General features: G+C 46.3%; 3 protein-coding genes across 5 annotated transcripts; 1 reads left to right on the top strand and 2 right to left on the bottom strand.

Annotated features, from left to right (window-relative positions):
• Positions 1-613: 613 nt before the first annotated feature.
• On the bottom strand, positions 614-5,403 carry LOC136528844 (tRNA threonylcarbamoyladenosine dehydratase 2-like). 2 transcript variants are annotated; one of them, XM_066521840.1, is made up of 11 exons: positions 5,267-5,403; positions 5,107-5,165; positions 4,827-4,911; positions 4,216-4,363; positions 3,126-3,338; positions 2,372-2,506; positions 2,126-2,257; positions 1,723-1,938; positions 1,416-1,540; positions 1,163-1,220; positions 614-1,081 (listed from the first exon to the last, which is right to left on the bottom strand). In XM_066521840.1, the coding sequence occupies exons 1-11, from the start codon at positions 5,359-5,361 to the stop codon at positions 971-973; spliced, it is 1,377 nt and encodes a 458-aa protein (XP_066377937.1). In that variant the 5' UTR covers positions 5,362-5,403; the 3' UTR covers positions 614-970. The 2 variants fall into 2 exon arrangements, 1 of the variants encoding a protein (XP_066377937.1); XR_010777147.1 differs by lacking the exon at positions 614-1,081 and having other exon boundaries at positions 1,165-1,220; positions 1,416-1,536.
• Positions 5,404-13,193: 7,790 nt separating this feature from the next.
• On the bottom strand, positions 13,194-14,018 carry LOC136529516 (uncharacterized). Its single transcript, XM_066522586.1, has 3 exons — positions 13,427-14,018; positions 13,362-13,377; positions 13,194-13,257 (listed from the first exon to the last, which is right to left on the bottom strand). Exons 1-3 carry the CDS (start codon positions 14,016-14,018, stop codon positions 13,194-13,196), a joined length of 672 nt encoding a protein of 223 aa, XP_066378683.1.
• A 1,454-nt stretch (positions 14,019-15,472) lies between these two features.
• On the top strand, positions 15,473-20,510 carry LOC136527184 (zinc finger CCCH domain-containing protein 55-like). 2 transcript variants are annotated; one of them, XR_010776720.1, is made up of 6 exons: positions 15,473-15,702; positions 15,933-16,561; positions 16,794-17,403; positions 17,557-19,177; positions 19,929-20,042; positions 20,173-20,510. XR_010776720.1 is itself a non-coding variant. In XM_066519805.1 (5 exons), exons 2-5 carry the CDS (start codon positions 15,973-15,975, stop codon positions 19,956-19,958), a joined length of 2,850 nt encoding a protein of 949 aa, XP_066375902.1. In that variant the 5' UTR covers positions 15,473-15,702; positions 15,933-15,972; the 3' UTR covers positions 19,959-20,510. The 2 variants fall into 2 exon arrangements, 1 of the variants encoding a protein (XP_066375902.1); XM_066519805.1 differs by having other exon boundaries at positions 19,929-20,510.
• Positions 20,511-22,536: the final 2,026 nt, after the last annotated feature.

Here is a 22,536-nt window from a genome sequence, read left to right as displayed (position 1 = left end):
ATCAAACAGGTGCCCTCGTAACTTGCATGATTAGTCAAGTTCAACCAAATAGGTTCAATTTATCCACATCATTGAAGCCTATCAAGCTAGACTAGGAAGCTAAAGTACACAATGATAAATGTAATAAGTAAATGCGGAAAAATAAATAAGCTAGAGAAGCCAACTTCCGCTTGACAATGTTTTCAAGCCAGAGAAAGTGCTTCAGGACAGTTGCGACTTGTGAAAGCACTTCTAGAGCTCTAGTAATCGATTCGAATAATACTCGCAGCGAAAAAAAAGCATAATTCATAAGGTGGCAAGAAAAAAATAACAATGTTTCATAGGAACATTTGTACTGCGTGTTTCTCACTCGTGAAAAAAGGGCACGGGTAAATCTGAAAGGGATTTAGTAAACGAGACCGTGCGATCTCTCACGCGGCCACGTCGAGGCGAGGCCAGCCACTCGTGAAAAAAGGGCACGGGTAAATCTGAAAGGACGGCGCTGCAGACGGCAGAGCGAAAGCGCTTTCAGTTTCAGCTGGCGGGACGAACCCGGCAGCGGACCCGTTCTGCGTCTCCATTGCAAGACCTGCCTTGGGTCTCTGCCCAAGAACTTCCGTGTATATGAGTGATATATCAATATCATCAAATATCAATATCATCGGTGATCGGTGAGTCTAGAAGCGGCTATGTTCGTGGTATCACATCAAAACTGCATCAGCCAATCAGACAAAACAAAATATCAGATTTGGCGTCACACGAATCGTGCAGAAAAACCCATACAAGTGCACAACTCCGTGATAACAGAGAGCTGATGTTTCGGCTGCCACAAGAAGAAACTTTGCACATCATTTTCACCATAGCATTACCGATGAGGTACTAACGAATATGAATCCCGCCAAATTGAATGCTGATCCATTGTTCCAAGGCCATCACTGAATAGCAACTGTGGGAATCCAACAAGATCATCAACCCTCGCTACTCTGTTAAGTCATAAGGCAAACTCCATCTCAGCTCGTTTCAGGACACGTGAAACCATAGAGTAGAATTCAGGTTCTTCTTCTTTTATTCGATCGAGTGTGGTGGATTCATGTGCGTCAGCCTGCATAAATAGGAGAAGGTGAACCAATGAACAGGAAAAGCCCGCCAGTCCTTTCGTCTGCAACATATGCCATCTTGTTACCTCACTAAACTTGAGAAGCATTAAGTTTGAGATGCCAGCAGCCTTTGATTTGTCCCACCTATAACAAAATAATTACAGGAATTAATGTTAAAAAAAATCTCGTCGAAATTTAAGACATTACCAATGCCAAGCCACTTCAGAGTTACAAGCTAACATCGCTAGTTAGCCAGGTTATAATTCTGGGAACTTAGGTACTGCCACAAAAAGCATGATGCATCTCAAGCCACGCTATCAGTTAGAGAAGGAAGCATACCGAACAAGCATTAGTTCATTGACAGATCTCCACATTTTCCGGCCAGTGTCCTTCTGACTTTGGTCTCTAGCACTTCGACCACGCCACAATTCTTTGACAATGTACATTACCTCTTCAGCATCTACCTTTAGATTGTAAAAGAGAATGTTACAAATGTACAGAAGGATATCACAAGTGAAGGTGAAGAATTCCTTTTTCACATGTGCTGGTGACAATCAACATAAATAAATAACATCTCAACTACATAATGCTCCATGAAAATATCTTATTTCCAGGATATGAAATTACATAGCAAGAAACATAGTACCAGAACTTGCTCGGCTGTCCCATACATCAGCTCCTCATGCTCAATAAGACGCTGATGAAGTATACGGTAATGATCCAAATCCAGGTTAACAACTGGTTCAGTTTGAAAATCTAATCCAGCAAGCTGAGTAATCACATAGGAGGCCATAACTTGACCAAATATAGCAGGGATGGTTCCCAGTACTGGTATAATGCGAACCCTAAATCCTGGCACAATCTGTGGAATAATGCATAGCATGTTGTCAATAGTTACGTACACACACATCATGCACTCCTATAATATACAAGCAACTGAGTGTTCTAGAGGAATTTAATTAACTCTTTGTAACAAAAAAATTTTGTTCGGAAAATCACGAACAAGCATGTAGCAGGAGGGTGGTAATACAAGTCCTAGGGGAGCTGACCTGGTAATCTGATGGAGTTTCCTCTTCTTTTGAAGCTTGAAAAGGAAGCAGCTTTGCCTTTGGCTTTTCCAATGAAAAAACTACCGGTATTCCACTCTCAATTCCATGTTCTTTCTTGAGCCTGTACCTCACCTAAAAGGAGCAATCACAACACCCCATTTGCAGCACATCTTGACATGTCAGTTAGCTAACGAATGAAATGGCAGCTTACAGTGGGACAGTTTTTGGAAGAAGTATCAAACTAACCGATCGAGAGAGGGGATCATTGCTTGATTCTCTCAAATCTGCAACACGAATTCTGGTGGGATCAGCTCGAGCTCCAGCCCCCATTGCAGAAAGTACCTTCAAACCTCTGCGCATGCAAGCTGCAAGGAGTGCCACCTAAGGGGCAAGGATATTTGAACGGTTACAAACAATGAAGACAACCATTGACAAGCTTACAAATGATATATTCGTAAGTAATGTTCAATGAAGCCATTCGGGCTAAAAAAACAGGTTTCAACTATCTATGCAGGGTGGCTTTGTGTATTGATCATCAGATACAGAGGTAAGGGAAATTTGAGTTTACATAGGAACTAGTTTTTCAAACAGTGGAACTACTACTACTGCCAAGACTTTCATCAAACTGAAAGCATGTGGTGTTGCATGGAGTATTAAGTTGATAACAACAACAAAACCTTTTAGTCCGAAGCAAAGCAAAACAGAACATCCAGAAAAGATTTAAAGCACAGCTATGCCTGAATACTGTATCTAAGCATGAAATGCATGGAAGGATCTATGTATTTTCAATTTTTCCACAAAACATGCATAGTAGAATTTTTGTTAAGGAGTTACATCACATGAGCCAACCACAACCTCTAAATCTAAGCAGGAAACTAGTACATGCAAGAACCTGCAACCTATAACTACCAGTACAAAAAGGAGGGTGGGGGTAACATAAAATAGGGGGTTGCACAAATAGAAAAATGAAAGTTGAAGTTTGAATGCTAGTATTTGTTACCTTGGTATCAATGTTATCTATGCAATCAAGAACAAAGTCAGGCTGTCCAGAAAGAATTTCCGCCTCAGACGATGCATCATACAATTGCACTTTTGCATCTATTTGGCACTCTGGGTATATCATTGAAAAATGCTTCTTGAGGCATAATGCTTTTGAAGTTCCAACATCATCTCTGGTTGCCACAGCATGCCGGTTTAGTGATGAGAGTGATACCTTTCAACATATCATGAGTGCCTTGTTAATGCCCACCTATTATAAATGCAAGATGTCACTTACAAAATTGTAATGTTCACCCACCCATTTGATACAGCTGTAAAAGCTACTTAGCATACTTTGCATGGTTATATATTATATCCTAGTTTTAACTAATAATGCAAGGGAACCAACTAGATGATTCCATGATTCTAGATCTGATATGGTTAGAGATTCGAAAATGAATCCAGCATACGACCATGCATTCCATAAAAATGAGATCAAATAAATTCTCAATGTGTTGACAACTCTCTAAAACAAAAAAAAAAGAACTAAGAGTCTGAACTGCTTAAGTGGTTGTATGAACCATGTGGATTAATCAGAAATGACTTTAGAAAAGGTTGGTTTAATTGTTTATAAGAAAACTGGTTTGCAGTTGTTATTCTCTTCTGATAAGTTTATAATACCTTGTTCAGATGGGCCTTTAACCATTGAGAACATGAGATGAGAATTTGTTTTAAGTTAAAATAACTAAGATTGGTACTCCCTCCGTTCCAAATTATAAGTCGCTTTGACTTTTTTGGTTCATCTATTTTGCTATGTATCTACACATATTATTATATCTAGATGCATAGCAAAATGAATGTACCAAAAAAGTCAAAGCGACTTATAATTTGGAACTGAGGGAGTATATAATATAAATCTTAGTCAAAACAAGATTTTCCTCAGTCCTAGTTAAATCCTTCATAACCAAACAAGATTTTTGGTTGTTAAACCACGAGCTATGTTTAACTAGACATATTTCTAATTACTTAGAGAACAAAAAGGAAAACTAAGTGCATCCAAGTTTTCATAATTATACGATGTATCCACCTCTGGAACACACACAAATCCACACCTGATCAAAATCCACAAGAAGCAACCTGCCAACACCAGATCTCAGGAGCATTGAAGCTGCATGACTGCCAACCCCTCCAAGACCAATGACCACAACATAGGATTCAGTTACTTTCTTCTGAGAGTCCATGCCAAAAAATTGTATATTCCTACATTACACAAGTAACAGATTTTGGTAATCAGAAACACCACGAAAACAGCAATATCCTGAGCATATTCGGCTAAAGGTACTCAGCACATTAGAAAATGTGGCAAAAGTTTTGTTTGTAGTGAAAATCAAGAAATTAACAGGTGAACTGCTAATAGTAAGCTATGCACAGAAACAATGGAACACAATATTTCACTTTCTACACAGGAATATAGAATCAAATGATGAAAAACATAATTGATTGATGGCAGCAATAAGTAGCATATCAAGCAATGCAGTTAGCTCAAATTTGTATATATCTATATCAACAAAATGTGGAATTATCTGGTTGCAGAGTATAAGTATCAAACAACAAGTAACTGGGTCAATCAAGTAGACAGCAAGAGATGGTTTATACTTTACAGTTAGGGACCCGATCCATACATATAGAACTTTACTAAGGAAAGAAACCAAAAGGTGCAAACCTTGTAAGCTGTTCAGAGACTACTTCATCAGAGAGAAGATCCGAGCTACCAACAGCGCCCAGATGCCTGTTGGACCGAGCGTTCCCTGATTGAAGAAGCGAACAATTTAAGATACCAGAACTTTGGAATACACAACCAACATCGCCAAGAATTAGTGATTTCAACAACAAAAACACAAGCCAATCTTAAAATTGCAATCGCTTTGCAAGACGACAGAATCTACAACTAGTACACGTTATCCTACTGCTAAACTGCCAACGTGAGCTAACCGCATGCGTACCAGCCGTCATTCCATTGGATTCCAGCAGGTTCCGCACGTACCCCTCTCTCCGCTTGGATCTGCGACATCGAAACGAAGCAAAAGCGTCAGCAGAACGCTATGTGGCATCCAGGTCCAGCTTGGCGTGCGGAACGGGGAAGGGGGAAGTTGGGCCGGTTACCTCGAGAGATGATTCATGACAGCGGCGGCAGAGAGCGCGCCGATGGCGGCGCCGGCGCCGGCTGCGAGGAGCCATTCCTTCGCCCGCTCACCCATCTCCGGCTGCCGCTGCCTAAACTAAAACCCTTGGAAACGAATCGGCTGCGCGAACAAAATAGAAACGTTTCGCCGTTTCGAGGCTGTCGGCGCGGCCCGCTACGATCTGATGACTGCCGTTGTAGAGTCAGACGAAGGGCCACGAGTTGGTGGTGGGCTGATGGGCTGACAGGCCTCATCTGAGGCCGTTTTTTCCCCAGTGCGCGCTCGATGCTAGGGTTTGCAGCCTGCTTGCGGCGCCAGGCCATCTTCTGCCCCGAATTTTTTTATTTTTTAGCTCTTTTTTTAAAGTTTTTCACAAATACACTTTTAAAGGAAAGATTTTAGAATCTAGACGTTTAACTCGGCGCCATCGATACTAACACCGAGCTACGTCGAACTCGACGTCGTAGAGCCGAAGAAATCCATGCAAAAGCTGTCCGCGCTATGCTTTCTGCGTTGCTTTTGCAGGTCTACATGCATGTTGCATCGGCTTTGTGCCGTCATGTGCTTGGGCGCTCATTCCGAGACCAAAGCGTAGCTCAAAAGCATAAGCCCCGGCGCGCTGCAGCAATAAAACGCCAAGCTTATGCTTTTGAGCGCGCGCGGCCGCGACGGAACTGTTTCTGGGCGCGGCTTTCGTCCCCGAGCACGACTCCAGATCGACCGACGCGCGGCTCCCGGCACCAGGTTCCGCGACTTCCCCTCCCCGGCGCTCGGCCCCTTCTTTCCGGCCCAGCTGTCGAAGGAGAAAGAAGGATCTGCGACCTCCCTTCCCGCCGCCACCAACAGCGGCAACTCCAGGCGTATGTCCTTCCCTCCCTTTGTGTTTCTTCAGACAGTTGAATCAGTCCTGGATTTGGAGCACTACCTACTACTGTGATAATCGTAACTGTAGCCTGTCGCATCATTTCTTCAGACAATTCTAGTGATTGCTGTTTTCCATTGGTTTTGTGGCGGCCAGAAACTGTCTCTGCTACATATTTACTATTACTGGATACTAGTAATTGCTCTCTATCCTTATTGTGTTGCTGAAATAATTAAAAAAATTCTGCTGTATCCTTATTATGTTGTACTACTGACTTTATGCTTATTTAATTTGCTGAGTTAGAACAAAATCATCTTATTGGTTATATGTGCTGGTTTTTTTTTCACAGTTTGGGATATGTTGCAGGAAGGTACTTGGTCACGAATGATGTCCGAGGCGGGTGGGATTGATGACATTGCAATTTTACCCATTGGTACCAGGCATAGTGGACCAAAGAAGAAGGCAATCCGTGCTGCCAATTACTCTCAGGAGGAAGATCTCCAATTGTGTGAATCATGGGAGGACATCAGTTTGGATCCTATCACTGGAAATGAGCAACCTAGTAAGGCCTATTGGAAGCGAATTCATGATAACTTTTATGCCAATAGAAAATTTGCATCTGATAGGAATGCAAATTCTCTGGAGTTGCTGATTCTGTTTAAAAACAAAGATGGGAACGGGGTACGGACGGCCAGATGGTGATCTGATCTGACAAGCGAACAAGGATGGGAGCAGGGATGCCACGCCTGCGATATCCGTCGTCCCCGGCAAGGCGGCGACACTGCGAGCCGCGAGCGGGCCTGAGAGGGAAGGGAGAGGACGGATGGCAGAGATATCATCATCACAGTAACCTCACGGTTGATTGGTCGGCATTGGACTCCTCCTGCAGTGCAGGTGGAGATTGGATTGGGTCGATAGCTATTGAGCCGCTGGGCTGCTGTTTGCGATTCAGTACGTTAAGCTCGCGGGCCAGCTGGTTATGTTAACTAGCTGAAATGCTAACTTGGCTCATTAAGATTCGATTTGCTCTTGTCAGAAAGTCAAGATCACTCGCCTAGCTGGGCGAGCTTATCAGTAATCGTGCCAGCAGGGCAAGACCAGGACAGGCGAGATATCACTCGCGTTTGGTACAGTTACATATTGTAATGGAATACAATATGTGAGAGAGTTGACTAGCAATATTGTCAGGGATCGTCCAGTGGGCTAGCATGTACAGCCCATATAGGCCCATCGCGACAGGGGACAAGCCCATACAGGCCCAAGGCGGCAGGGGACAAACACTACAAAGGAAGCAAGCTGCAGCAGTTCAAGGAGAAAACAATTTATCAGAACAGAATACATTTTTCTTAGTTTACTGTTCTTCTTCCTTCCTAAGTCTACCTTTATGTACTAGTTCTTTCTTCCTTCACTACTCCGATCTCTCTCTTCTCCTGAGATTTTGTATCCTACTTGCTTGAATCTAGTTATATGTGAGCAATCTAGTCAGGTTGCTAACAATCGGTATCAGAGCCAGTCGATTCTCGGTCTAGCACCATGAATCCCACTACCGCCTGGTTCCTCCTCGACGAGATCCACAGGAGGTTCGATGAGTTCGACGCTCGGATGGAGCAGCGTTTCTCGCGGGCCATGGCTACGCTGGAGCCGCGGGACGCCGCCGTCGAGATCCGCATCGACAGTTTCGAGCAGTTCGGCGCGACACCGCAGGTCGAGGCCGACAACTGGGGCGACCACTTCAACGAAGGCGACGACTCTGACGAGCAGCACTGCGGGGCATGATCCATCGTCGCTGACAACTGGGGTGGGCTGTTCGAGCGGCCTGCCCACATCCGGGAGGAGTCGGCTGCCACCGACGCTGCTGACGGCGCCGACATCTCCCTCGAGCTCGCGTCCACAGACCAGATCCATGGTGAGGGTGCCGTCACTTCCCCCGACCCCGACGCGCCCGCGTGCCTCACGCCCACACCCATCGTTTCTACCGCCACGGCTTCTGTGCCCATGGAGATTTCTCCAATGGAGTTCAAGCGCCAGACCCAGGAGCTCGAGAAGCCACCCTCGTCGTCGTCTCGGGCCGCCGCGGCGGAGGAAGAGACGCTCCGTGCCATCCTGTTCGGCGGCTACGTCGGCTCCTTCGGGCTGGAGTTCGCGCAGTACGTCAAGAGGAAGCATGTCGCGCAGCAGGAGGCCGAGCGCTCTAGGTTCCTTGTCACACGCGTCAAGCAGGAGAGGCTCGTCGCCATCGTCTGCGCTGAGCTGCTGGGCACTTGCGACCGCGTATTCGTCGGCGTCGACCTCGAGTCCCGCAGCTTCCCGCTATGCAACTCCGTCCCCAAGGCCTAGTTCCGCGTGGCCAACACCGCCGCCGCGGGGGATTCCGAGCTACGCGCTGTCGCCGTCTCCAACATCTTCTCCACGTAACCGAGCCCGCTCCGCTATGTCCACCTCACTTGCTGCTACATGGACGAGCACCGGGCCAATCCTCGCTTCCGTCTCGTCAACAACGAGTACGCGCTCCACGTCGTCCCGCTCGGCGGCTACGACGGCTCCCTCGACGACGACCCGGTGTCCGGCTTCGCCCACCTCGATGCGCCGCTCGACCGAGCCATCGGTCGCGTTGGCTAGGCGCTCGCAGCAGCCGCTGCGCTCCATGCAGATGTCGTTGGTCTTGCTGATGGTGGGCTACTGGCATGGGTTGTGGCTGCGGGGTCAGCGCAAACCAACTGCTCGACTGTTTGCTCCAATGGTGGCACCGGCGTGCTGGTGTCCTTGCCAACGGCTACACCAATCACTTCATCAACAACCACTGCGCCGGCCACTGCTCTAACTACTCTGAATGAGGTAGCCACACTTGTGCTTCCTGCAGCCGAATTCCATGACATCCCAAAGCATGACAAGCCCAAGTCGATCGCTATGGTGACTATTGCAAGACAACCTTCATCTACCTGGATGAATGCTCAAGTGGAGTTCAATGAAATGCAGCGAAGGTATATCACCAACCTTACCTCTGCATCTTGGATTGGTGTTGTTCTGTCGGGTAGTAGTGCCACTAAAGCTGTTGATGACTAGACGGTGTTTGTGGAAATGAGTGCTCATAATACAGGGCTGACTATGGTTGACAAGGACCACGATCAGAGCCGGAGACCATCACCAACCTCCGCTCGACGATCTTAGCTGCTTCAAGCCGTCTAGGTGGCGGCAACCACGAAGAGTAACAAGCGAATCCCGTAGTGAAACACGAACACCAAGTGCCTCTAAATGCAAATACTCAAGCAATGCACTTGGATTCACTCCTAATCTCACAAAGATGATGATTAATGATGGAGATGAGTGGGAGGGCTTTGGCTAAGCTCACAAGGTTGCTATGTCAATGCAAATGGCCAAGAGAGTGAGTTTGAGGCGGCTATGGAGCTTAAATAGAGAGCCTCCATGAATAGAGTCGTTGGCTCTCTGTTCACTGAAAAATCGGAGCGACCGGACGTGCCGGTCAGATCGACCGGACGTAGGACCCCAGCGTCCGGTCGCGCGATGCACGCCACGTGGCCCCTGCTTCAAATGCTGATCGCTCGATCTCAATGGTCATCAGTTTATTTAAGTTATAACCGGACGCACTACAGTGTATGACCGGACACAGGACCCCTGCGTCCGGTCACTTCTAGTAAGGTACCACTCGCGATCGGACGCGTCCGGTCATGCCTGACCGGACTCACCCAGCGTCTGGGCACTCACCGTCTCCACTGTGCGCTGCCACATCAGCATGACCGGACGATGAACAGTGTTCAGCCTGCTTCCGATCACCTGAGTACCATCTTCTTTTATAATTGACCGGACGCTGCTCCCCAGCGTCCGGTCACCACGTGACCAGCGTCCGGTGTACTCTGTGAAACCCTGTCTTTTCTGTACAGGGCGTCGTTGAGGTTTCGAACCCTTACTCCAAGTGCTAAACACAATGTGTATCACCTTTGTGCACGTGTGTTAGCATATTTTCACAAGTATTTTCAAAGATGTTAGCTTTCCACTAGATCCTAAATGCATATGCAATGAGTGAGAGCATCTAATGACACTTTGATAACCGTATTTCGATACGAGTTTCACCCCTCTTAATAGTACGGCTATCGATCATAAATGTGATCATACTCTCTAAGTGTCTCGATCACTAAACCGAAAAGCTCCTAATAATTTCACCTTAAGCTTTTCGCTTTTCTTTCTTCTTTTCCAGTCCAAGCATTTGATCATCACCGTGCCATCATCATCATCATCATGTCATGATCTTCACTTGCTTCATTACTTGGAGTAGTGCTACATATCTCATAATCACTTTGATAAACTAGGTTAGCACTTATAGTTTCATCAACTCACCAAAACCAAACTAGAGTTTTCAACATGTTGTTCAAGTAACTTTGCTTGCTCTTGGCGTATGCAATGCAATTTTGCTGTGCTGAAAGTCTGAAAGCAAAGCCGTTCAAGTAGCTCTGCTTGGTCACTTGCGCAATGTATCCCATGAGGGCAATGAGCGATAATTAAAACAACGACCGCATTAAAATGATAACAGTAGTTTGGCTTTTCAAGTGTAGCTGGGTCAGTTTGGTTGCCGAAATTTTTGGCAAAATGATACTGTAGCGTTTTCGTTGTTATTTGGCAATTAGTGTCCAATCATAGTTTAATTAGGCTTAAAAGATTCGTCTCGTGAATTTCGTCTAAACTGTGTAATTAGTTTTATTTTTTATTTATATTTAATGCTTCATACATGCGTCCAAAGATTCGATGTGACGGAAAATCTTGAAAAATTTAGCATTTTGGGAGGGAACTAAACAGGGCCCTAGTTGTTGTGCAAATACTCTGAAGTCCCCACAAGAAAAAATATTGATGAAGTCTTCGAATAGAAGGACCAGGGTTTGTAAAAATGCAAATATAGAGTGTGTCATCATATATTACGGCAGAGAGGAACTACCTTCGTAAAAATGCCCGAGTATAGTGTCATAATCATATATTACCAAGGTACAAAGAACTATCTTGGCGGCAAGGAATATAAAGACTGTTTATCTTTGTATATGGTGTTCACAGCTTCTTGTTATCTGAAAAATACTAAGATCTCTCCGGATCTTCTTTATTTTCTCCTTCGTTGTGTCGCATCAGGAGGATTTTGTAGTTACAATTTTTATCTAATGAATGATGAAGAAGCCCCTTTTGCAAAAAAAAAAAAAGGAAGGAGAAAGATATTTAGGGTCTCTTTGGAACACAAGATATGTAAAACATATGATTAGAGTTACATGTCACTTGCAATTCTACCAGAATTGAACCCACAAGATACAATACAGGAATTAGAAGAGAGAGACACAAATAAAGTTTCCAAGACGTTAATTTTCCCCAAAATTCTTATGAATCGAACCATTCCATTGAAATTTTGTAGGATTTTATGATGACCAACCTTTTGTTTCAAAGATCACTTTCACTTAGGAAAAAATTCTATTAGGATTAGGATTGAGAGGGGCCTTTACCTGGGATATTTAAATATTTGCCACCCTTACGGTTGGCTCCTACTAACTTGCCAGCTTTAGAATATGAATTATAGATTTGCCATCTGAATTGCTCTGGTGCTAAAGATTTGTCTATTTTGGACTCGTGGCAGTACAGGTCATCATGCCACGGTGAATCGGCCGGGGAAAAAGACGTCCATGCCCTTAGGCTGTTAGGACAGCCAGCTCTAACCAGCCACCGTGCTCCAAAAAAAAGCCACGTGCTCCAGCTCCAACCAGCCAACCAACGTGCTCTACATATATTTGCTACAGGAGGCAGTCTACAGTAAAAATTCGACATGATATATGATAATCATGGTCACAATTTTGCATACATATATTAGTACATAAATTCGACAACCACTGTGCATTAAAAATCAGCATCATCATGGCCACACATGAATTGTACCAAATATATATATGAAATGTACCGTGCACAGCAAGCACATTAGCTAAAAGAGACCACTGATGTCTAAGTTTGGTCATAACAGCCATACATAGAATCATTAAATAGGTTCTAGGCGACACATAGCTAAAGCAATGGCCATTTAACAGTTCTGACCAACAAAAGTACATAAGGTGCCATTTATCAGGTTCTGGCCGACAAATATAGAGCACTAATGCCATTTAACAGGTTCTGGCCACAATGCACACTAGGAATCCACAAAAGTCATTGTTTTTCATCTCCACGGCCTTGGCTTGTCTCATGTTTTCTTGATCTTGGAGGCCAGCTGCTTCCTCCTCGGAGTCATCTTCTTGGGCACGGCCTCCACAACTTGTAGCTCTCCTTCTGGAAGAGGTTCAGCTGCACCCAACAATAATCTTCTAAAAAAATAGAAAGTGAGGGGTGTTTACAACAGCAAGCAGTGCACTGGATGTTTACAAAAATCCTAGTGATTATACCTCCTAGTGCTTGGACCTGATGGGGTGCTTGGACCTGATGGGGTTCCTGGAGCTGCTAGCTGAACCTCTATAGGCACAAGTTCAACAGGGAGCTCTCTGTTGGCTGCCCTTGCTGCTGCTTCAACGGCTTCCATAGCTGCTGAAGCTCTGAGTTGAGCTTCTTCTGCCTCCAGCCTTGCTCTCACTGTAGCTTCCCTTGTTGCTGCAAGCCTTGTCCTAGGAGTGGCTTGTTTAGGAGTAGGGATGTCCCCTGTCTTGCTCTTCTTCCTCCCAGGCTTCACACTAGTCTTCTTAGTTCTCTTCCTACAAGCAAAAAAGTGAAATTTTTAGCACATTACAGCAACAGCAATAATAAAGAAAAAATGTGTTGCTCCTACCTTTTCTTAGTTCCTATCAAGCTACACCTCCAGCTACCTTGCCCGTGCCCATGTTCACCACATCCTTTACATAAGGCTTGTCTGGTTGCCTTCCCACTTCTCTCAGCTGGTGGTTTGGCCCTGTTTTTCTTTTGCCTGCCTGGCCCTCTCTTTTTCGCAATTGGAGGATGCAGATGAAATCCCTTGTTTACTTCAGGCCACTGAGATTTGTCTGTAATATTTGCTACTATTCCATCATAAGCAGCTTGGAACCTCTCAACAGAGTAGTAATTGTCCACATAGCTGCCCATGTTTGGCTGCCTTACGCTTGTGATGACTGCTAGTGCATGTGGACTGGGTTTTCCAGTAACTTGCCACTCTCTGCAAGTACATGCCCTCTGAGTTAAATAAACAATATGTCTTCTGACCTCTTCATCCTTATACATAAATGAAATGTACCCTGACACTCTTATCACGTTGAGTCCTAGCTCTAATAATCTAAGAACAGCCAGCTGCCTTGCAAAATCCCCTGAACCTCTTTTTGTCAGACTTCTCTGTCCCAAGCTCAAAATCTTTAACAATGGCATGTTGCCTTACTACCATCCTAAAGTCATCCATACAGGGATAGTGTATGCCAACTGACATATCTGGAAATTCCTTATTCCAATCTTCCATAGGCTCAGTAGGAGCTATGTCATCAACAGTAATTGCAGCATCTTCCATCTCTCTTTCAAGTTCCTTAGAGATGGTAGGGATAGGAATTTCCTCTCTAGCAGCTTCCTCGGCCTTCTCATGAGCTTCCTGGAACCCCATTGCCTCATAAACAACATCCTCATCAGCTATTGCATTTGCCTCACCATCCTCAGCTTCCTCTTGGATGATAGTCAATGTAGCCCAGTCTACTGGAACTACCTCATCACCATCCTGTGCTGGAGATATACAGGTATCAGCCATTCCTTTTGAATTAGCTCCAGCATAAGAAGCATCAACATTGGTCACATCAGACATAGGAATACCACTGTTGTTTGTCTCATATCCATCCTTAGTAGTAACCTCAACAGTAATATATGCCATCCTTTCCTCCCATTTCTCCTCTATCATTTTCTGCCATTGCTCATCCCTTCTAATTTTCCATTCAGAGCCACTATCACTGTCCAAAACCCAAATTGACAATGTCTGGCTTGGTCCCCATATAATCTTCGTAGCCATTTTATCATGAAACTGAGCTAGACTGTACCCAACACTCCTATCTAGCCACAACTCATGTTCTTGGTCAACAATTTCAACAAGCCCATCATATTCAAGCACAGCAGTGTACTTAACGATTTTAACAACTAGCCTAAATGCATTGCCAGGTTCGATCCTGGCATTAATGTAAACATAAAAACATTGCATTGTTAGCCAAGTACCCCATGTAACTCAGTCCAACTGTCTGCCCTACAGTGAAAATAGAGAGACTCACCAAGGGGGGCAGCCATCAGGTTCCATGGTCACAGATCAGGATCCAGCGCCTGCTACATCACCCACCTACAAACCAAAATTACAGTAAAAATCAACATTCAACCCTAACCCTAGCTCGGTAAACGAAGGCAAAATAAGAGGGCCAGCGAGGGGCGGAGGGTGGGGGAAGTGCGTGGTCAAACCTGCTTGGGTTCGGGGTTGTGGAAGTGCAGATCGAGGTCAACTTCCGGCCACCATCCTGCAGCCCACCTCGCCGTACCAGCCGCTGCAGCCGAGAGCAGGGGCACGGGAGAAGAACGGGGAAGAGAGGGCGCGGGTGACTGGCGAACGGGAGAGGAGGAGGATTCGGGACGGACGAAGGGCTCGGCGCCGGTCGCGCGGGGCTTCTCCTCTGCCCGTCGCGGGATTCCGGGCGACCGCGAGCGGACCTGCTTCCCTTTCCGTCGCGGGTGGAGAACGGGGGAAGAGGACGACTCGAGAGGCGACAGGCCCGGGATGAGAAAAAATAGAGTGAAGGATAGGGAGGTCTTTTTCCTAAGCCAATCCATCGTGGCAAGCTGAGGTGTACTGCCACGACGTTAAAACGGGCAAATCTATAGCACCATCGTGATTTGGGTGGCAAATCTATAATTACCGTTCTAAAGCTGGCAAGTCCGAGCCAATCGTAAGGGTGCCAAATATATAAATATCCCCCTTTACCTCGCCCTTTATTCTTCGTGGGAGATCCTCACCGTCCGACCCATTAGTTGCGGCCCAGATTCTCCAACATGTGTGCCGCTTCCGCCCCGCCATTGCCTTCTCCTCCCGTTGTAAGGGCCCGTTTAGTTCCGAAAATTTTTGGCTTTTGGCTACTGTAGCACTTTCGTTTTTATTTGACAAAAATTGTCCAATTATGGACTAGTTAGGCTTAAAAGATTCGTTTCACGATTTCTCGGCTAACTGTGTAATTAGTTTTTTTTTCGTCTATATTTAGTACTCCATACATGTGCCACAAGATTTGATGTGACGGAGAATCTTGAAAATTTTTGGTTTTTGGCTTGTAACTAAACAGGGCCTAAACCCAAAGCCAGTTTCTCTACCACCGTCGTCGCACGGACCGGTCAGGCTCTCCTTGCTCACTCCAAGCCCATGGCGCACAGCGAAACCAAAATCTCGCAATCCTAGCCAACCCCAGCGACCTAGCGCCGTCGTCGCTCGATTCCGCCCCGTCGCGCCGGGGCCCCCAGAGGGTCGCAGGCCATCGCGAGCAGCTGGGGGTTCCGCTCCGACCCGAATCCGAGCCTCCCGCAGTACGCAGCGGGTCTCGTTTCCGGACTCGTAGCAGGTAATCGCGGAACCCCTCCTCCTCCTTGGTAGCTCTGTCTGTGGCGATGCAGCCGATGCTACTACGATTGGTTTGATCCCTGCTTCGGTTTGATCTAGGGTTTGGAATTTCTGAGGTGATTTCAGCAGGCCAATCGCGCTATAGCTTGTGTCTGCGTATGCGTGGTTTTCTTTTGGTTTTAATTCGGCGCCGACTGTTGACAAGTTCTGATTGGAATTTGAACTTTGCAGGAAGTTTTGCGCGAGGGATTGATTGATTCCGGAGCTAGAGATGTACGGGCAGGGAGGGAGCTTCAATCCACACTATCGCCATGGCGCGCCGCCGCCGCCCCAGCAGCAAGCCGGGGTGGCTGGGTCCTTTCCCCAGCAACCTGTGCCACCGCCGCCAGCGCCATACCCACAGCACCCTGGATTGCGGCCTCGGCCTCCGCCTCCGCCTGGGCCATACCAGCATGGCGTGCTGCCACCGCAGAACCAGCCATACCCCTTTGCGCAGCATGGTCAGATGCACCAGATGCCAATGCTGCCCCAGCAGAGAGGTTATGCGCCGATGCCAATGCCAGGGATGCTGCCTCCGCAACAAGCTATGCATCAGGCCCCTCCACAGTATCCGCCCCTCCCTCCACCGCCACCTCGGCCATCTGCCCTGCCGCCTTCTCCTCCTCCTCCTCCTCCACCACCACCGCCGCCGCCGCCGCCGCCAGCATCACAGTCTCCTCCTCACACACCTGTTGTTGCACAGTCATGGGTCGCAGAGGCAGAAGCAAAAGAAGGCGCATCTGATGGTGGTCGTTTTGCCAAAACTCTGGAAGCAGCTACTCAGCTAATTGTTTCTGATGACTCAGATATGGATATGGATGGTTAGCACTCCCCTTTCCCTCCTCCCTCATCTCAGTACAGTGATACTATTACTCTGTTTGAAACTTGCACTTTTATTCACACTGCTGCATTTGGCGTCGCAGCAATGACAACTGATAGTTCATACGATGAAAAACATCACTGTGCATGAATGTTGTACCTGACTTTGGCATTTCAGCTTAATTTTCACTTCATCATGTTTCTAAACATTTATTTTATCATGGCAATTTCCAGGGGATGAGGACTCTCCATCAAGGCAGCCCCTTACCCCAGAGAATTCTTCGCTCGTGACTGCTGAATGTACTGGAAATGTTAATGTGTCAAAGTCTATCAGTGATGTTTCAAGCCCGGGCAAGGATTTGCCACCTGGTAGTGGTGAGAATGCTAAAACTGCGCATGCAACTGAGGACGGTGGGAGCGCATTCCAACTAATACAAGGTTATGCCTCCGATGACAGTGCAAATGAGGCCAATGCTGGTCCTGAGGGTGCCAGCACCCTCGTGATATTGCCTGAAGATAACATGCACAGTCATTCGAGTGATCGAAATACTGAGGTCGATTATCAGAAACATGTTGATGCAAAAGGAAATGTGAATACCCCTCATGGCACGGAGCAAAATGGTAAGGCTGAAAATTATCATCTGAAGGATGAGAGCAACCCAGTGAAGCATGGCACAGATGTGCTTGGGCATCTGTCCAAAGAAGATACAAGTGACAGTGAATTTGAGGGAGGTCAAAGTAGTAAAAGGCATGGGAGGAGACAAAAGAAACGAACCCGGAGCAAGTCACCTCAGGGTAGAAGTGGTAGTCCAGTTGGGGCAAACAAGTGCAGCCCATCCCAAAGGTATGATGCCTTGTACCTTACCTTGAACTTTAAATAGATGCATCAGTTCATCTGTGTAATTGTATTTCTGTATTTAGATTTGTTATAAGTTATGGCATTCGATATGTATATCTTGCTCCCTTTGGAAGTGTAACAGTATTAAATTTCTTTCAGTTCCTCACCTGGAAAGCAGAGCAGGCCACCATTTGCTAAGCAGGTTCATCCTGCTGGTGATGGCAATGATTCAGGAGGTAAAGTTGCTCAGCAAGAGGGCCTGGTATTGACATCCAAATTGGATAGTTCTTCTAATGATTTAATTGGCAAAGTGGGAGATAATGCTGCGTTTGATGTTGCCCTTGGGCAGCATTGTCACAGTGACAATTTAATTTCTGAGCATTCACAACCAGTGGCTGCTTCTGCTGGTGCTCATAAGATGCAAAGGCCATGCCCCCCATTGGAGTCTCAATCAGACTTAATTGTGTCTTCATCAGCAGGTGACCCAATTCTTATGAGCCAACCTGCTGCAGGTGTCCCATATATGTCTGTACAAACTACCAAGAGCTCCATGGCGTCTGATCATCTCCAGCCTCATCCTCAGAGTTTGTGTCCTCCTGAACACATGTCATCCTCAAATATGATTCAGCCACCAGGACAACCAACATTTGCAACATCAGAATTCCCTCAAATGCAGTTCCAGCATAAAGTTATTGCACCAGCAAATGAGTTCCTGCAGAACCAGATGAGAAGCTACCCTCCACAAAATGTGTCTCATCCTAGACCATTCAATTTCCATCATCATACTCTCCCACCAGCAATTCCTTCTAACCAGCAGCCTTCTGGTGTAGGTCTATCTTATTCATCTCATCAGCCTCCATATGGTCAGCACCAACCTCCTGGGAATCTGGATTCAGGAAGTAACTTGGTTTATCCCTCTTTCCAGAGATTTCCATCAAATCTACCAGGAAGTAACAATCTTGGTCCCTTATCTGATGTCGATTTGACTAAATCGTCTATCAAACCCCACTACAATCCATTTGCATCAACCTTTGATAAAACAGATCCAAGTCTAGATATTGGGGATCCTGTAAGCCCTAATGCAATTGGTTCTGTTTCTACAACAGCAGAACACATGAATACACTGTCTCCTTTTGGTCGATCCAGAACACATGCCCATGAAAGTTCTGCAGAACCTGTGCCCAAGAAACAAAAGTTATTCCGTCAGGAGTTTGCTTCTGGTGCTCCATATGATCCATTGCTTGACAGTATTGAACCATCAAGCAGTTCAATCAACAAGGTAGATCTTCGTAAAGAGAAGAACTGGAGTGCTGCTGATAGTCGTGGTGCATCAAAACTTATGAACCTAGAAGTGGAAAGTGAAAATATGTATGGACTGGGGGTTGTTGCTGAGTCAGAAGTTGAGGGACTTGGAGAGGTGGCAGCAGATACTGAGGCAGGTGTGGTGGAGAATGCAAGTCCTGAATTTTTAGGTGCTAAAGACTGGAACTCAGATATCCCCGGTGATGTTGACAATGACCAAACATTGGACAGAAATAAGAAGGGTAAAGACTCCAGGTCAATGAAGCTTTTTAAGATTGCTATTGCTGATTTTGTTAAGGAAGTTCTTAAGCCATCATGGAGGCAGGGTAACATGAGCAAAGAGGCTTTCAAAACTATTGTCAGGAAAACAGTTGATAAGGTTTCTAATTCAGTCCCTAGTAGTCATATTCCGAAAACACCTGCCAAGATGAAACATTATGTACAATCCTCTCAAAAGAAGGTGACCAAATTAGTAATGGTATGTCTATTGTCACTAGAATATTGGTTACTTGTGTACATATTCTTTCTGTTCATATGTTTGTAGCATTCTGTGACAATATGTTATGCAATAGTCTTGTTCATGGCATGTGAACTGTTTAGCACCTGAACATCATGGAGAAGTGGAAATTATGCCATGCCTTGATATTTGATACTGAGAAACACAAGTCGCAATTAGTTGGTGTCATGCTATTAAGCTCCTAAGCTCTGATGTCCTGAAGTCCGTGTTATGTTATCCAGCCATTTGGTAATTATTTAGTGGAGTTTGGCAACATATCTTTATATTTTTATGTGAAATCTCCATTCTGGTACTGTCACTTAATTGAGTATATTGTCTACATTTATCTTGTTTGGTCATCATATGTCAATAATTTGTTTCATCACTTGGACCGACATCTTGATTTAAGTTTCTGAATTCCATCATGGGATTCAAAATCTGTCTGGATCAATAGGCCCCACATAAGTGGATGACATACATGTCAAGTTAGAAATGTTTCAAGCTATAATCTGATACTGTGCTTCCAAGTTTTGAGCTCACATACTTTTTCTGGAATGAGAAAGCTTTGTATCACACTGTTTACATAAGAAAATGTGATTCAGCCCCCAAATCTGATATTTCCAAATCAAGGGTACCATATTCTCCTTTAGCTCTCTACTGTGCTATTTTCTTGTTCAGCACATGTTTGTTTCAATAAATATCTGGCTCCACTGACTTGTTTTATTTTCTTCAGGGGTATGTCGACAAGTATGTGAAGCCATAGAGTAATGGGGCATTGTGTGGAGCCAATCAGAACTGTTAAGGCTCCAGAGTCTGCTGCATTCTACTAAATGAGGCTGCAAATTGGGTAATCTTTCTGTATTCTACTGAGACTCATTGAGGCTGCTGATATAAATCCTCATGTTCCGGAGTCCAGGACCCATCAAAACTCGAGGGCTTTTTGAACTGCTTTTCTAAGAACTCGTAAACTGAAACAGAACTTAGAGGACGCGTCAGCTTACCTGCGCCAAGCCCTCTCAGGTCTGGAAGTCACTCTCTGCATTTGGTGCTGTTCCCAAGACGCTGCAGCCTGACGAGCACCTCTGTAAAGACCTTGGTTTGGCTCCTCCGGTAAAGAGAAAAAAGGCTGAAATTTAAGATGAAGTAATGTTTGTCACTTACTCCGTACATGTTCTAGTTTAAAAAAACAAAAACAAAAAATATTACTTCATGTTTGCGTTGCTTCGCTTCATGTACAGCGCTGTAGACTGCAGTAGACGTTTACTATTTTTCTTCTCAAAAAGGAAATGACCAGACAATCCGGAGGGATTCTTTTGATTAGTATTAATTACTGGGACGTGAATTTTGGTGTGCTAGCTTTTAGGCTAAGGATTCTTTGAACAGTGCCGTGATTCTGTGAGTCGATTAATGGATCGTAATGAACTGTGAGGTATGATGTACTCGCGCTACCAGCGCGTATGCCGTATGGTTTTAATGGTTATATAAAAGCGCGCTGATCACTCGATTATTCACGTCCGTATGCATAGGTATCTATATAGCCTGTTCGGGAGGTCGTATCGTATCGTGGATTATTTACTGCTGGCTGGTTTGGTGTGAGAGAAAAACACTGTTCCTGGCTGGAAATTTACGATCGTTTACGAGCAAGCGAACAGACTCTGATCATTTAGGTCCAATTTTTAATTCAGGGATTTTTCTGTTTCCTATTCCTATGTCTGATGCTTATAAAATTCCTGTATAATTTATGGGAAATTCCTGCGTTCTAAAGGCCTCAGTTATTTGAGTCTGTCAGCATCAGTATCGAGGATCAGCAAAAGGCAGGCAAACTTTTTATTTGCCATCAGAAACGTAGGACTGTTAGCTTACCACCCCATTAGCCCATGGTCCATGGTAGATCCACAAGCAAGCAGCCCATTAAAAACTTAAACTAAGACCAGACTCATCTAATCAGGAGGCCACTTGTCTTCCCTGAAAAGCGATCATTAATCAGCCACTGTCACCATCCATCGATGTGGGGACAGCTAGCTCTCTTTCGGTTCCGGCCGTCCCTTCCTTCGAGCCCGCACGATCCTGGCCGTCCGTCCAATCACGCCGCAGCCCGCGCCACGCACCCCCCCGCCCCTCGCTTTTGCGAAACAGCGACCGCGCCGCGCGAGCCACGGCCCGCATGAGTCTCTAGCGTAGCGTCTCTCTCTATCTCCCGTGCGGAGATCCTGCTACTTGCCGGTGGGGTCACCGGTCACGGCGAGGAAGGACTGCGCCTTTCGCACTGGCGTCCACTGTGTCGCGGTCGGGGGGCGGGCAGTTTGCTCTGGGAAACACGGCGGCTACCGATGGCGTGGGGCGTATACCTGCGCGGGGCCAGTTTTTCGGTGGAAAGCGCCGCGCTAGGAAAGCGTGCGGAGAAATACGTATATGAAGTGTGACTGGACAAGTTAGCTGGCGTCGTCCTTATGTGGCAGTGACTGGGCAAGTTAGCTGGTGTCGTCCCTACTGATCGGTGCCGATCTCCTAGAGATGGCCTGGCTTCCAGTGCTCCTCTGTCCTCGGCCCTAGCCGAGCCGATCCCTGCTGCTGCGAAGAGTCCCAAGCTGACAACGGCGTTAACTCCGTTAAGAAACCATTCTTAATGTAGCCAGCGCAGGGGGTTTCCCATGCATGCCCAGTGAAATTAAATAAATATTTTCCAAATATTTTAACAAGAATCCTTGAAGGCTAGGATTTTAGACAAAAATGCCTAACTTGGCACTCTAGTGTTAAAATAGAAAATAGCTAGAATATGTAAGCAATAACTTTCTTATACGGATCTATATAATAAAAGGATGTGGCTAACGCACGGCCATAACGTGCGTTAAGCGGGGTCGCACAGCCGTCTCCTTTCTTGCACTGCCCCCTTCCCTTTCTTCCTCCTTGACGGCACCTTCTACCTCTTAGGCGACCCTCGTCCCCGCTCCCGCCCACCGCCCCGCCGCGGCTATAGATGGCCATTCGGGCTACAAGGTTCGGCTCAAGGACGAGCCCATGCTTGGCACGCCCTGGAGGTCAGCAGGCCGGCACGGCCCGTCAGGTACATCGGGCCATGCCGTGCCAGCCCACGGGCTATACCAACGGCCCAAGCACGGCCCTCAAGGGGGCGGGCCATGCCGGGGGCTCGACGTGTCTCCCACGCTGGCCGAGGCCGCCGCTATCGTGCGTTGGAGCGTGTTGCCGCCGCTCGCCTAGGGGCGCCAGTGTTGGAGCCATGGCGTGCTGCAGTTGGCGCCGGTGTTGTGCGTCGCGCATCAGATCCGCGGAGGAAGAGGAGAAATCGGAGCTAGAGGGGCGGGCGACCGCAAGAGGGAAAG

Source organism: Miscanthus floridulus, chromosome 19 (assembly GCF_019320115.1).
Source record: "Miscanthus floridulus cultivar M001 chromosome 19, ASM1932011v1, whole genome shotgun sequence".
In the NCBI taxonomy this organism is placed as follows: Eukaryota; Viridiplantae; Streptophyta; class Magnoliopsida; order Poales; family Poaceae; genus Miscanthus; species Miscanthus floridulus.
The sequence above is the reverse complement of the archived record's forward strand: the minus strand, read 5'-3'. Positions and strand labels throughout refer to the sequence as shown.

Excerpts from the sequence above, each read along its gene's own strand:
- LOC136527184 (XM_066519805.1), top strand. The coding sequence starts at position 15,973 with ATGTACGGGCAGGGAGGGAGCTTCAATCCACACTATCGCCATGGCGCG. Across the intron at positions 16,562-16,793 it reads CTCAGATATGGATATGGATG|GGGATGAGGACTCTCCATCA; the intron begins GTTAGCACTCCC and ends GGCAATTTCCAG. Across the intron at positions 17,404-17,556 it reads AAGTGCAGCCCATCCCAAAG|TTCCTCACCTGGAAAGCAGA; the intron begins GTATGATGCCTT and ends AATTTCTTTCAG.
- LOC136529516 (XM_066522586.1), bottom strand. The coding sequence starts at position 14,018 with ATGATAGAGGAGAAATGGGAGGAAAGGATGGCATATATTACTGTTGAG.
- LOC136528844 (XM_066521840.1), bottom strand. The coding sequence starts at position 5,361 with ATGGGTGAGCGGGCGAAGGAATGGCTCCTCGCAGCCGGCGCCGGCGCC. Across the intron at positions 3,339-4,215 it reads TTCTTGTGGATTTTGATCAG|GTATCACTCTCATCACTAAA; the intron begins GTGTGGATTTGT and ends ATATGTTGAAAG. Across the intron at positions 1,221-1,415 it reads AATGAACTAATGCTTGTTCG|GTGGGACAAATCAAAGGCTG; the intron begins GTATGCTTCCTT and ends ATTTTGTTATAG.